We start from the raw sequence: 12846 nt of genomic DNA on the forward strand, positions 1-12846 counted from the left end.
TAGCAAGGGGGGCAAGTAAATATTAAAACGCGTGGGACTCAAACAAGACCCCTGAGGGACTCCATAGGTCAATGGCATCGTTCTAGACCTATAGGGGCCGAGGGTGATTGTTTGGGATCGACCTTCTGAGGCAGAAGCAAGCACAGCAACTACAAGTCCCCTTGCAGAACTAAAGTCCCAGAGGTCCAGAATTACCTGCGCCATCTTGGGTTGGGTTTCTACGTAGATGGGACCCCTCCCCAGGGCGCTCTTCAACAGAGGTCTGCAGACAGAGCAGCACCCTGCAGGAGTGTCAGACGATGGACCAAACCCGGGCAATACTCACCCTTGTGTCTTCTGGAGACCTTTCCACCCAGGACGTTACTGGAGACATTTCTGTTCTCTAATCCTGCAGAGGAGAAAAAAGGTAAAGTTACTGTTGAAGCACTCAACAGGGTTTGGTGCAAAGGGGAAAGGCACAACCTAGTGCCTGCATGCAAGTAAGAGTTAAATACTGATTCAAGGCGCTACAGGTAAAGCAGCACTATGCTTGGCGCCACTCTCATTACATGAACCTAGTGCACCAGACTTGAAAAGCCCAAAGCTGACAATTTGCACACTCAAGGCGTGTAAACTTTTCTTGTAACCTTACAACACTCCAGTCTGGACTACAACAATAGCCAGAGTGTAAAACAGTATTTGGATTTGCAGTAAAATGGGTTGTACTCGTGAAAGCCCTGATTTTACTCTCACTTTTGGACTTCTGCTCTGGTATAATCATCCGGTGCTATAACAGTTCCCTTTCAGAAATAGGGGAACCCAGCTCCTGCATCACTGTGAGGAGGGGTGTCTCAGAACACTGGCCCCATCCAGGGAGCCCCCAGGCTCCCCCCCCCCCCAATACCTCTGTGACCAGAGGCCACTACCCTGGAAGTGCTGTCTAACATTTCCTACTGCTTTCCCTTGTCTGGGCAGTTGCAGCGGACCAAAGACACAACCGCCCAGTAGGATCAGACTGGCATATGGGGCAATCTGGATCTGTTTACTTGTCTGGTGGCTGTTTTTTTACTGCTGATTTCTCTGATATTAACACAAACAGTGCCTGCAGCAAGAACAAATGCATGCAGTCTCCCATACCTTGCAAAACATCTATACCGCGTGTCTTTAGAAGTTCAACACTGGCCAGGTTTGCAAATGTTGGGCACTTTTTGTAAATATTAGATTAGCTAATTGTGGACACTTCTATATTTTGTTCCCCGGCCTATTTTCTGTCCTAGTCCAACCCTTCTGCCCAGAGTGTCCAACCCTCCAAGTGATGATGGCTAGGGGCTTACAGGGTCTAAGGAAAGCAGGTCAGAGGTAGAACTGTGTGAGCACCAGTGGACCTCGGGGCACCTGCAGCAACAGAAGTGTGTGGCTCTTTAGAAGTACAAATCCACACCGAGGCTGCTGTGAGGGTTCTGCCATCACCCCTCCCCCTTGCCCCCAATGCTTACCATTTGGTTGTGTTTATTCTCATTCTCATATGCTTGCTTCTTATACAATGGCTACCTTCCTTTTGTATAAGTCCTGCCCCTGGAGCACAGCCTTTTTACTATTCTTTTGATTGCCGGTCTTGTACCCTTCCACTACTCACTTATAGGGAACTACTTCTTTTTTTTTTCTCATTCAACACTCCATGAGAAGGCATGTGTTTTCTGGCTGTTTCAGTTGTGGGCTGCTTCACCCCCTGATATATCCCCCTTAAGGCTGTGTTGCTCCCCACCATTCCAAGCTTGTCTCTTGTGGTGCTGTATGGGCAGTCACCACCTGCGAAAGTCAATAATAGAAGTCTATTCTTGTCCTTGGTACTAGCTAAGAGGGCCATAGCAATGGAGTGCGCACCTCAGAGACTCCTCAACATTGCGAATGGAAGGAGGAGGCTGAAAGGTGGCTGATGGCAGAGGGAGCCATTCGGTATAAGGACTAGTGTTGTGGTCATCGTGGTCGGCTTATCACTCATCAGTGGATGGAAATTATATCAGAGTTTCTTGAGTAGGGCACTAAAACTGACTTGAAATACTTCATTGAACAATATGCTCCTGAAGACAATGCCATTGCCTAAAACTAGTGTTCTTTGCTGTTTTTGCTGGGCTGACATGCGCTCTATAAATCTAATTAACATAACATAACATGGTCAACGCCTGGACTGTCCCATTCCGAACAAGCTGTTGCATGATAACTGTGAAAATATCACTGTGTGCCACAACACCAGACTGGGTTGTGTTTGCAGCTTGCGTTGAACGTATAGTTGAAAGTCATAATTTGTAAGAAAATATGTTGGTGGCCCTAAAGCTAGCAACTGCCTCAATGAGGGGGTTGAGGATAGCATTGTAAGGAGTGTGGATAGAGACCCTCATTTCCTAGAGGCCTCCAGAGCGTTACTTATGAGGCTTCGCTGGTGCAGGCCTCTTAGTCGTCTTTGTGAGGCAACACAAAGCCACCCTGCATGGCTTTGCATGGCCTCATAGACAAAGGAGCGCAAGTCACTGCGTTCCGTTACTCTACATCACGGAGGCATTCCATGGGGGATGAGGTGGGGTTTCCCAGTCAACACCCATGGATTTTGACACTGCCCCAGATGTACAACATCACGTAAACCTTGGGCAGCGCCAAAACCTAATGGCTCCCCAGAGCAGGCACAATGAGCAGATATATTTACTTTTCTCCTCAATAGTTCTTTTGCATTCTGCAGCGCACATAGAACGAGGAAAACGCCTTTCGTGATTCTTTTTGTGCAGGAAGGTGCCCTTTCATGCGAATTCTTTGTAAACGAGGGCCATAGTCTATAAAAGATTACAGTCTGTTATCCATATATTCTATGTTTCACTACATGTACTTTTTTAAATCTGCAAGACACCAATAAGGGTATTTGATAAAAAGCATTAGAGCCAGCGGGCTGGTGTTTTGCCAGATGAAGAATCACAGTTAAGGCATACTCAAGTTTTAAGAGGGTTAGTCACCCCCTCCGATAAATTGTTTGAGTAGGTGATGTGTAACCTACCTCCTTAGGAGGGACTTTAAACATTTCTAGTGAGATGTTGTATATATTTGTGGCGGTGTCTGACAATTACCTTATGTGTCCATTGAAGTACTTTCCCTCGTTAAGGTAAAAGCACTGACTAGTTGACATTAATTTGCTGAGTGTTGTGTGTTGCTGAGTTGTGAGTTTCTAGTCCACAGCGCTTCCCTGGACCAGCCTTGTGCTCCTCTGCCTCACTATCCTGAATAACATGTGATAAAAAGGGGTGCTTAGTCCCAGTTTAGGGTCAATGTTACGGAGGCCTCAGGACAGCAGTACGGAGACTCCAGTAAACCAGTATTGAGGCCCCAACACGGCAGTATCGAAACCCCAGTACACCAGTACCGAGGCTCCAGGCCTGCAGTACAAAAGCCCCATGGCACCAGTATGGAGGCTCCAGGACTGCAGTACGGAGACCCCAGCACACCAGTACTGAGGCCCCTCGACTGCAGTATAGCGGCTCAGAGAGACCAGTACCGAGGCTCCAGGACACCAGTACTGAGGCCCCAGGACTGCAGTACGGAGATCCCAGTACACCAGTATGGTGTCCTCCGTATTCCAGTGTGTTGACTCCGAGACACTTAATGGCAAGCCGCACTGGTGCACATTCCGCGTGTGCTTTGTTGGGTTGAGGTTCAGCCTGCTGGTGCTTGGGGGACTGAAGGCTGGTTTCCAACACCAAAGTGCCTAACTGCACCTTACTCTCTCCACTTTACTCCCTCTACTTTACTGTTTCGAGGGTCTTTGTACCCTGGTGAGGAGATAGCGTGCTAGTCCTCATGTGTAAAAGCCAACTGGTTCCCAATAACTGGAGTACTCGGGTTCTTACCCTCCTCCCATACCCCAGTGTGTGTACAGTGTGCTGTGGGTGTGTACGCTACTTGTCTTTTGTGTGGACAAGAGACGTGTGCAGAGTAAATAGTGTCTCATGGGCACACATTGTCGAGGAGACTGTGCCCCACCACTAAGTACACCGGCTTCAGTGGCACAACAGAAGCCTCAAAAGGCAGGACCATTTACATACTTATTGCAGACAAGAGGATTATAAGCACAATGCGTGGACTTGTTGGACTCATCAGCCCTCTCCGACAGACACATGCAGGAAAACTACAAGTCCCAGTACAGAACTACAATCCCAGGTCTGCAGAGTTACATGCCGCCATCTTGGGTTGTGTTCCTGCAGAGATTGTGGCCTCTCACATGGGCGCTTTTCAGCAGAGGTTTGTGGACAGAGCAGCACCTTGGTGAGATCTGCTGTACTTACCACTGTGTCTCCACAACACTGTTCCTCCTTGGGCCTTTGTGGTCCCAGTACCGCCCCCTCTCCCTGCAAAGGAGAAAAAAGCAGAGGTTATTGAAGTAGCAGTGACCTGCACTTGCTGCAAATGTTGAAGATGCAATGTAGCACAACAATGTATGTTGGCAGAGAAGAACTGGCTCTCGGTGGCAGCGCAGCCCGCGCAGCCCAGGTTTTACTAAGATTTCACTCAAGGCAGTGCAGCATGCAAACTCCAAGGACAAACACAGTGCAGTACAATATCTACAAGATTGGCGGGCTGCTAGTGTCTTCCACTCCCCTGGCACTGACAGGCTGCCTTGCATAATGCACATCCTCACATCATGGAACATGGAAGAGGGGCCACCGACTTGTGTAGAATTTGTTCTGGTGGTCTACCCTCCGTACTATGCGTAGACAACTGCAGAAGGTCAGATGCATCGGATATCTGCATTGAACTGCACCACACTGCATCCCACTTACAATGCATTTCTGGGGCAAGCTAATGCATCACCCCTTGTTTGCGGCTGCGTTCAGTGGGTGCTAGTTTTTAAAGTAAAGTCTGATTAGAACCCCATCTTAGTTTAGAGGCTTTGCGTCAAGAACTCTGGGTGTTTGCGCTGATCCAGTCACGCAGGAAAACTACAAGTCCCAGTACAGAACTACAATCCCAGGTCTGCAGAGTTACATGCCGCCATCTTGGGTTGTGTTTCTGTATAGGTTGTGGCCTCTCACATGGGCGCTTTTCAGCAGAGGTTTGTGGACAGAGCAGCACCTTGGTGAGATCTGCTGTACTCACCGCTGTGTCGCCACAACACTGTTCCTCCTTGGGCCTTTGTGGTCCCAGTACTGCCCCCTCTCCCTGCAAAGGAGAAAAAAGCAGAGGTTATTGAAGTAGCAGTGACCTGCACTTGCTGCAAATGTTGAAGATGCAATGTAGCACAACAATGTATGTTGGCAGAGAAGAACTGGCTCACGGTGGCAGCGCAGCCCGCGCAGCCCAGGTTTTACTAAGATTTCACTCAAGGCGGACATACACAACAGCTTCGACAACCAACCAACGCACACCAAGACCGAACAACCACCCCTCACCACCACCCTCCACGCCTGGACCCCGATCAGCACCGAAGACACCATCCGCACGATGAACTCCATCCACTCCGGATCACCGACCGACCCCTGTCATCGCACCCCACCTGCGAGACATCGTCAACACATCCTTCGACACCGCCACCTTCCCTGAGAGCTGGAAGCACGCCGAACTCAGCGCCCTACTCAAGAAACCCACAGCGGACCCCACCGAACTCAAGAACTACCGCCCCATCTCGCTCCTCCCGTTTCCAGCCAAAGTCATCGAGAAGACCGTCAACAAGCAGATGGCCGCCTTCCTCGAGACGAATGGATCCCTCGACCCCTCACAGTCCGGCTTCCGAGCCAATCACAGCACCGAGACCGCCCTCATCGCCGCCACCGATGACATTCGAGCCCTGATGGACAACGGAGAAACAGCGGCCCTCATCCTCCTAGACCTCTCCGCAGCATTCGACACTGTCTGCCACCGCACCCTGGTACAGCGCCTCAGCAACGTCGGAATCCAGGACAAGGCGCTGGAATGGATCATCTCCTTCCTCGACGGAAGAACACAGAGAGTCCGTCTACCACCGTACAAGTCAGAGGCCACCGAAGTCATCTGCGGCGTCCCTCAAGGATCTTCACTGAGCCCCACCCTCTTCAACGTCTACATGAGCCCCCTCGCGGCCATCGCACGCCAACACAACCTCAACATAATCTCCTACGCCGACGACACCCAGCTGATCCTCTCCCTGACCAACGACCCCGCCGCCGCCAGAGCCAACCTGCACGTAGGGATGAAAGAGGTAGCCGAGTGGATGACGACCAGCCGCCTGAAACTGAACTCGGACAAGACGGAGGTCCTCATCCTGGGATCCTCACCCTCCGCCTGGGACGACTCCTGGTGGCCTCCCGCCCTGGGCACCGCACCCAAACCGACAGACCATGCACGCAACCTGGGCTTCATCCTGGACTCCTCCCTCTCCATGACCAGGCAAGTCAACAACGTCTCCTCGGCGTGCTTCAACATCCTACGCATGCTACGGAAGATCTTCTGGTGGATCCCCACCGAGACCAGGAAGACCGTCACCCAGGCCCTCGTCACCAGCCGACTGGACTACGGCAACGCCCTCTACGCCGGTACCACCGCCAAGCTCCAGAAGAGACTCCAGCGGATCCAGAACGCCTCAGCCAGACTCATCCTCGACATCCCACGAACCAGCCACATCTCCGGACATCTGAGAAACCTGCACTGGCTCCCCGTCAACAAAAGAATCACCTTCCGCCTCCTCACCCACGCACACAAAGCCCTACACGACCAAGGCCCGAGCTACCTCAACAGCCGAATCAACTTCTACGCTCCCAAACGCCACCTCCGATCAGCCAACCACGCCCTCGCCGCCGTCCCCCGCATCCGAAGAGCGACTACAGGAGGAAGGTCCTTCTCCTACCTGGCCGCCAAGACCTGGAACTCCCTCCCGACCGACCTGCGCCTGACCCAAGACCACCTCTCCTTCAGGAAGAAGCTGAAGACCTGGCTGTTCGAGCAGTAGCGGCACCCCCCCACCCCCAGCGTCTTGAGACCCTACGGGTATGTAGTGCACTCTATAAATGTCACTGATTGAAGGCAGTGCAGCATGCAAACTCCAAGGACAAACACAGTGCAGTACAATATCTACAAGATTGGCGGGCTGCTAGTATCTTCCACTCCCCTGGCACTGACAGGCTGCCTTGCATAATGCATATCCTCACATCATGGAACATGGAAGAGGGGCCACCGACTTGTGTAGAATTTGTTCTGGTGGTCTACCCTCCGTACTATGCGTAGACAACTGCAGAAGGTCAGATGCATCGGATATCTGCATTGAACTGCACCACACTGCATCCCACTTACAATGCATTTCTGGGGCAAGCTAATGCGTCACCCCTTGTTTGCGGCTGCGTTCAGTGGGTGCTAGTTTTTAAAGTAAAGTCTGATTAGAACCCCATCTTAGTTTAGAGGCTTTGCGTCAAGAACTCTGGGTGTTTGCGCTGATCCAGTCCCAGTAAAAGCGTCTCAAGGCAAAGTGGTACTAAGGTTATAGCTTTGTGAAAACAGCACCTTTGCAATGTAAAACCCTTTGTGTGCTGGACACTAAATCATTCCTGCTGCTTGGCACCATTTTGTGTCGCAGTAGCGCTGGCACAAAGTCTTGGTAAACCTCAGTCCACGTACAGTGCCTTTACGCTGGTCGAGAGCTTTCGTTAGAAGTGAACAGCATTACATTTGTAGCGCCTAGACTCAACTGACCTTGAAGCCAAACAAAGATTCATGAAAGTTTCACTTCACAAGTTATCCAAGAGACAAAATGAGACATTAAAGCATTTTACTTCAGCTCAGTTATTTTTTTGGCATTTTGCATTCAGTACCCAATTCAGTGTTGCCCATTTCATTGACCTTAGAAGAATGAATGATTGAGGTAAAGCTTACACAGATCCACACTTCTGCCTTTGCAGATTGCATGTAGATGTTTGCAGCAGGCGCATAACCCAATGAACTGTTTTACAAAGACTGGAAAAACTGACATGCAGCTTCCATAGGGGTGTCTGCTGACAAATGGTAGAAGGTAGGATTTCTGTACATAAGAGTGTGGAACACGTCAAGGCTGTCCTCTGTCTCCATTGATAGCTGGCTTACTAATAGGCCAGTTGCTGGTACCCATAAGTCGGTATATATAAGGATTTAACAATAGGGGTGTTACAAATGAAGGGCTTCATTTAGCCCCACCCTACCAGCCCAACAGAGTCTGGACCCCCATAAATAAAGTGCATTCTCATGTTGGTGAGAAATCTATGCCAGCTGACGAGGCAAGAGCACTTTTGGTGAAAATGCGATGACAGCCATCACGGCCGGCCTACTTGACGGGTCGCTGTTCTAGTCTATTTGTTTTACAGAAACGAACACACAAAGTGGCCAGAGCTTCATCCTGGAAAATAATTAGAAATGTTCCTTACTTGTTGGGAGTTTTCTCCCAGTAGCTAGGTGAAATGTTTGCATTTTTCCGTTTCACCAACTCTGTGCCTTGCATGGTGGCCACAAAATAGAAAAACACAACGTTGGATGGCTCTTCCTAAATATGCCAGGCCCTCCGGCACTGCTCAGCTAGGGTCCTGGGGCTGCCTGCAAACGGTTCTGACAGTCAGAGCTAGCAGTCCTGGGGCTGCCTGCAAAGGGTTCTGACAGTCAGAGTTGGGGTCTTGGGGCTGCCTCCAACAGGCTCTGACATTCATAGATAGGGTTCCTGGGGCTGCCTATCAAATGTTCTGACAGTCAGAACTAGGGCTCCTGGGGCTACCTGCAAAGGGGTCTGACACTTTCTCCTCAAGAATCGGGAAAGAAGGCAGACTACTGTGTCAAAACAAGGGTGACCACAACTGCCACTGGTGGGGTTGACCAAACGAAAGAGACCAAAAAGACACCTCCCCAAGGTAGAGATGGAAGTCAAAAAGTTAAAACTAAACGTGATTTTTCTAAAAGCCCCCACAAACCTGTGCAGGTGGGTGGGCACAGAAACTCTTCACAGCCTAAGGGTGGGTACCAAGGAAGAACCGGGACCCCAAAAATGCTTGGTGTCATGATTGTAAGGATCTTGTACACCGACCTGGAGACCCTAGCTGTGAAAACAAAAAGAATGCCTCTAGTACACCTGCAATAAATGCATTGGTTAGTCTCCAGATGGGATCACAGGTGGGCCCTGACTATGTCGAAGAGCCTGCTGAGGCAAATCTAGTCACAGAGGGTGGAGTGGCTATAGCTACCCAGGGTGTACGGCCCAGTAATCTGGAAAAATACAGCCAACAACCACATATAAATAGGGTTACAGTTGGAGCTCTGCAAGATTCTGATGCCAGTGTCACCACTGTGACTGAGCAACTGGTGTCCTCAGATTAGTGCTTGCCTGCAGAGACTTATACAGTCCTTAATGCTAACAATCAGGCTAAGGCACATCCAATGGTGTTGGTGTCCGTAGATGGGGAGGTGTTACTGGCAACAAAAGGATGGTACTTTCTTTTGCAATTACAGTAGAGTGTCTGCTTGGCAATTATTTGGAGTCCTCAGCATGGGCTGAGGTAAAACAAAAAACGCATGGAGCCATGCTGGGTTTACCTGAATGGATGGGTGTGGGAGAACTAAACCCCAGGAGCTTGGGCCTTACACATCAGAGCTCTTGGGCACAGAGGAACCCTCTAGGGAAGATCTGAGCCAGGGGCAGACAACCTGTCCCCTTCTTGAAAAAGTAAAGGCATCAAGCTGCTGATCAGGAAAAGGAAGTGTCAGTGGTTCCCACAGGACCTCTTGGGAGGAGGTACTCTATTATAGTGTGACCAGAAACCCAATATTTGGTGCCTACAGGAGAGTAATAGTGCCTACTCAGTTTAGAGAGTTTTTACTAACATTGGCCCATGACATTCTACTAGCTAGGCCTTGTGGACAGGCCAAAACCTGGAGTAGGATGATGAACCACATCTCCTGGCCAGGGATGTCCCAGAAGGTGAAGGAGCTTTGTAACCCGTGTGCCACCTGTCAAGCCAGTGGCAAGACAGGTGGCCACCTAAAGGCCCCCTTAAAGTCAATTCCGGTACCCTTTGAGAGGGTTGGGATTAACTCTGTTGGTCTCCGTAATCCTCAAACATCATTAGGAAACCGATTTATACTGGTGGTAGTGGATCGTGGCTCCAGATATCCTGAGGCAATTCCTCTGAGGACTACCAATGACCATTTGGTGACTAGGGCCCTCCTTAGTATTTTGTACCAGGGTTGGTTTTCCAAAGGAGGTAGTATCAGACAGAGGTCCAAACGTCATGTCTGCTCACTTAAAATACATGTGGAATAAGTGTGGAGAGACCTATAAGTTTACTATCCCATACCATCCGCAAACAGACAGGCTTGTTGAAAGGTTTAATAAAACCCTGAAAGGTGTAATTGGTGGACTCCCTGAAAAGCTCAGAAGGAAATGGGATGTCTTGCTATCATGCCTACTTTTTGCTTACAGAGATGTGCCACAGAATGGAGTAGGGTTTTCTCCCTTTAATCTTCTGTTTGATCCTGTAAGGGGACCATTTTATCTTGTGAAGGATGGATGGGAGAGGCCTCTAATAGAACTTAAGCAGGATATTGTGGATTATGTGATTGGCCTTTGTTACATGATGCCTGAGTACATAAAAACAAAACAAAACCTGGAGACCAGCCAAGAGCTCCAAAAGCTCTGGAATTACCAAAAAGCTGCCATGGTGGAGTTCCAGCCAGGGCAGAAGATATGGGTTTTTGGAGCCTGTGGCTCTTAGGGCTGTCCGGTACTAACGGACTGGGCCCTAACCTATCCTTAAGAGAAAAGTGAAGGTCACATACTTGGAGGGACCTTGCCACTTACAGGAACCCCATGAGGGTCATCCATGTTAACCGCCTTAAACCTTAAAATGGCAGGGCTGAACTGACCATGCTCATGGTCACAGATGCGGATCAGGAAGCAGACAGTGAACCTCTCCCTGACCTCCTTTCAAACAACCTTAAATATGGGTCAGTTGAAGGAGTGGTCTTATTAGACACTCTCACTGCCCAATAGCAGACTTATTGTAGGCAAGTCCTAAATCAGTTTGCTGAGCTCTTCTCCTTGACCACCAGACTAACTGGTGTACACATGATGTGTACACTGGTGATAGCCTACCTGTCAAAAGTAAATTCTACAGGTAGTCTGATCTGTTGAAATTTGGTGTCATTGAACCCTCAGAGAGTCCCTGGGCCATCCCAGTTGTTTTAGGCCCCAAACCTCACTCCCAGGGTGAAAAGAAAGAAATGAGGTTTTGTGTGGACTACAAGAGCCTCAATGCTGTGACAAAAGCTGATGCACATCCAATTCCTAGGGCTAATGTTAATGTTAATGTTAAGGGGGATTTATAGAGCGCGCTGTCACCATAAGTTTCCTGGCGCTGATAGACCACGGGGATGTACAGAGAGGCTAACGGGCATGTGAGAAAAGCAGAGTTTTCAGTGATTTCCTGAAAGGCAGGAGAGAGGACTCAGCCTTAAGGAGAGGAGGGAGAGAGTTCCACAGCTTGGGTGCCAAATAAGAAAAGCTGCGGCCGCCTAATCTAGAAAGTTTGAAGCGAGGGATGACTAGGAGCTGGAGATGAATGGACCTCAGAGTGCGGGAGGGGCAGTAAGGGATGACCAGAGATTTCAGGAAAGCTGGACAGAGGCCTGACCGAGCTTTAAAAGCCAGGCAATAGACCTTAAAGGCTATTCTTTCACTGATGGGCAGCCAGTGTAGTTGGAGTAACAAGGGTCTGGCTGACTGCCATCTAGGGATTCTAAAGACGAGTCTTGCAGCCTGGTTTTGGATGAGCTGGAGCCTAGATAGCAAGGATTTAGGGAGGCCGAGGTACAGGGAGTTGGAGAAGTCCAGGCGGGACATCACCAGGGCTATTATCACCTGTAGCAAGGCTTCCGGGGTCAGAAGGTAGGAAACTTTCCGTATCCGGTAGAGCTGGAACATACAGGCGGAAGTTACGGCGCTCACCTGAGCCTTGAGAGTAAGCTGAGAGTCAATAATGACTCCGAGGCTCTTTACACAGTCAGCTGGTAAAGGCGGAGGGCCGAGCTCAGAAGGCCAGAACTGAGGGCCCCAGTGGGCGGCGCTCCTCCCGGGAAGGAGGAGCTCAGTTTTACCTGGGTTGAGCTTCAGTTGGTTTTGGTTCATCCAATGCTGGATGTGTAGCATGGCCATTTGAAGATTAGTGGTGGCGTCAGGGGAGGTGAGTGGAAAAATAATTTGTAAGTCGTCCGCATAGTTGAACACAGTGACGTCCCACCTACCCAGGGAGTGAATAAGGGGTTGAAGGTACAAATTAAAGAGGAGGGGGGACAAAGAGGATCCTTGGGGGACGCCACAGAGTAGCGGGGTGCTGGAAGCTGTGAAAGGGCCCAGTTTGACAGCTTGAGATCTTCCCTCAAGGAAAGACCTAACCCAGGTCAGAGCAAGCCCATGGATTCCTGCTGACTCGACACGGTGGAGTAAGATGGCATGGTCCACCGTGTCGAATGCCGCCGACAAGTCCAATAGGACCAGGGCCTGGGAGAGACCTCTGTCGGCGTTAATTCTGAGGTTATCCATCACGGCGAGAATGACAGCCTCGGTGGAATGGGCTGGTCTAAAGCCGGCTTGATTTAATTCTAAAAAATTGGATTCCTCGATAAATTGCGAGAGGCAGGCAGTGACATGTGCTTCTAGAATTTTAGACAGGTAAGGCAGGAGGGAAATGGGCCGATAATTTGCGAGAATAGATGGATCCGCGCCAGGCTTTTTCAACAGAGGAACCAGAATAGCCTCCTTGAATGACCTGGGCACTATTCCGGAGCTGAGAGAGGCATTGAGTAGGGGAAAAACACTGTGAGGAAAAGTGAGGCAGATCTGGCGAAGCA

At 49.9% G+C, this 12846-nt stretch overlaps 1 protein-coding gene across 7 annotated transcripts in view; it reads right to left on the bottom strand.

The window, feature by feature from the left end:
- LOC146863633 (uncharacterized) overlaps nt 1-12846 on the bottom strand; it is a 337769-nt gene that overhangs the window by 55927 nt on the left and 268996 nt on the right. For 6 of the 7 annotated variants that reach the window (XM_085627704.1, XM_085627702.1, XM_085627701.1 and 3 more), the window contains 3 exons: nt 5116-5178; nt 4305-4367; nt 326-388 (listed from right to left, as the gene is read on the bottom strand). In XM_085627704.1, the coding sequence (XP_085483830.1) occupies nt 326-388; nt 4305-4367; nt 5116-5178 (189 nt within the window). The remainder of the gene's footprint in view (nt 1-325; nt 389-4304; nt 4368-5115; nt 5179-12846) is intronic. The other variant, XM_085627700.1, reaches the window with a different exon arrangement.

Source organism: Triturus cristatus, chromosome 2_1 (assembly GCF_964204655.1).
Source record: "Triturus cristatus chromosome 2_1, aTriCri1.1, whole genome shotgun sequence".
Classification (NCBI taxonomy): domain Eukaryota; kingdom Metazoa; phylum Chordata; class Amphibia; order Caudata; family Salamandridae; genus Triturus; species Triturus cristatus.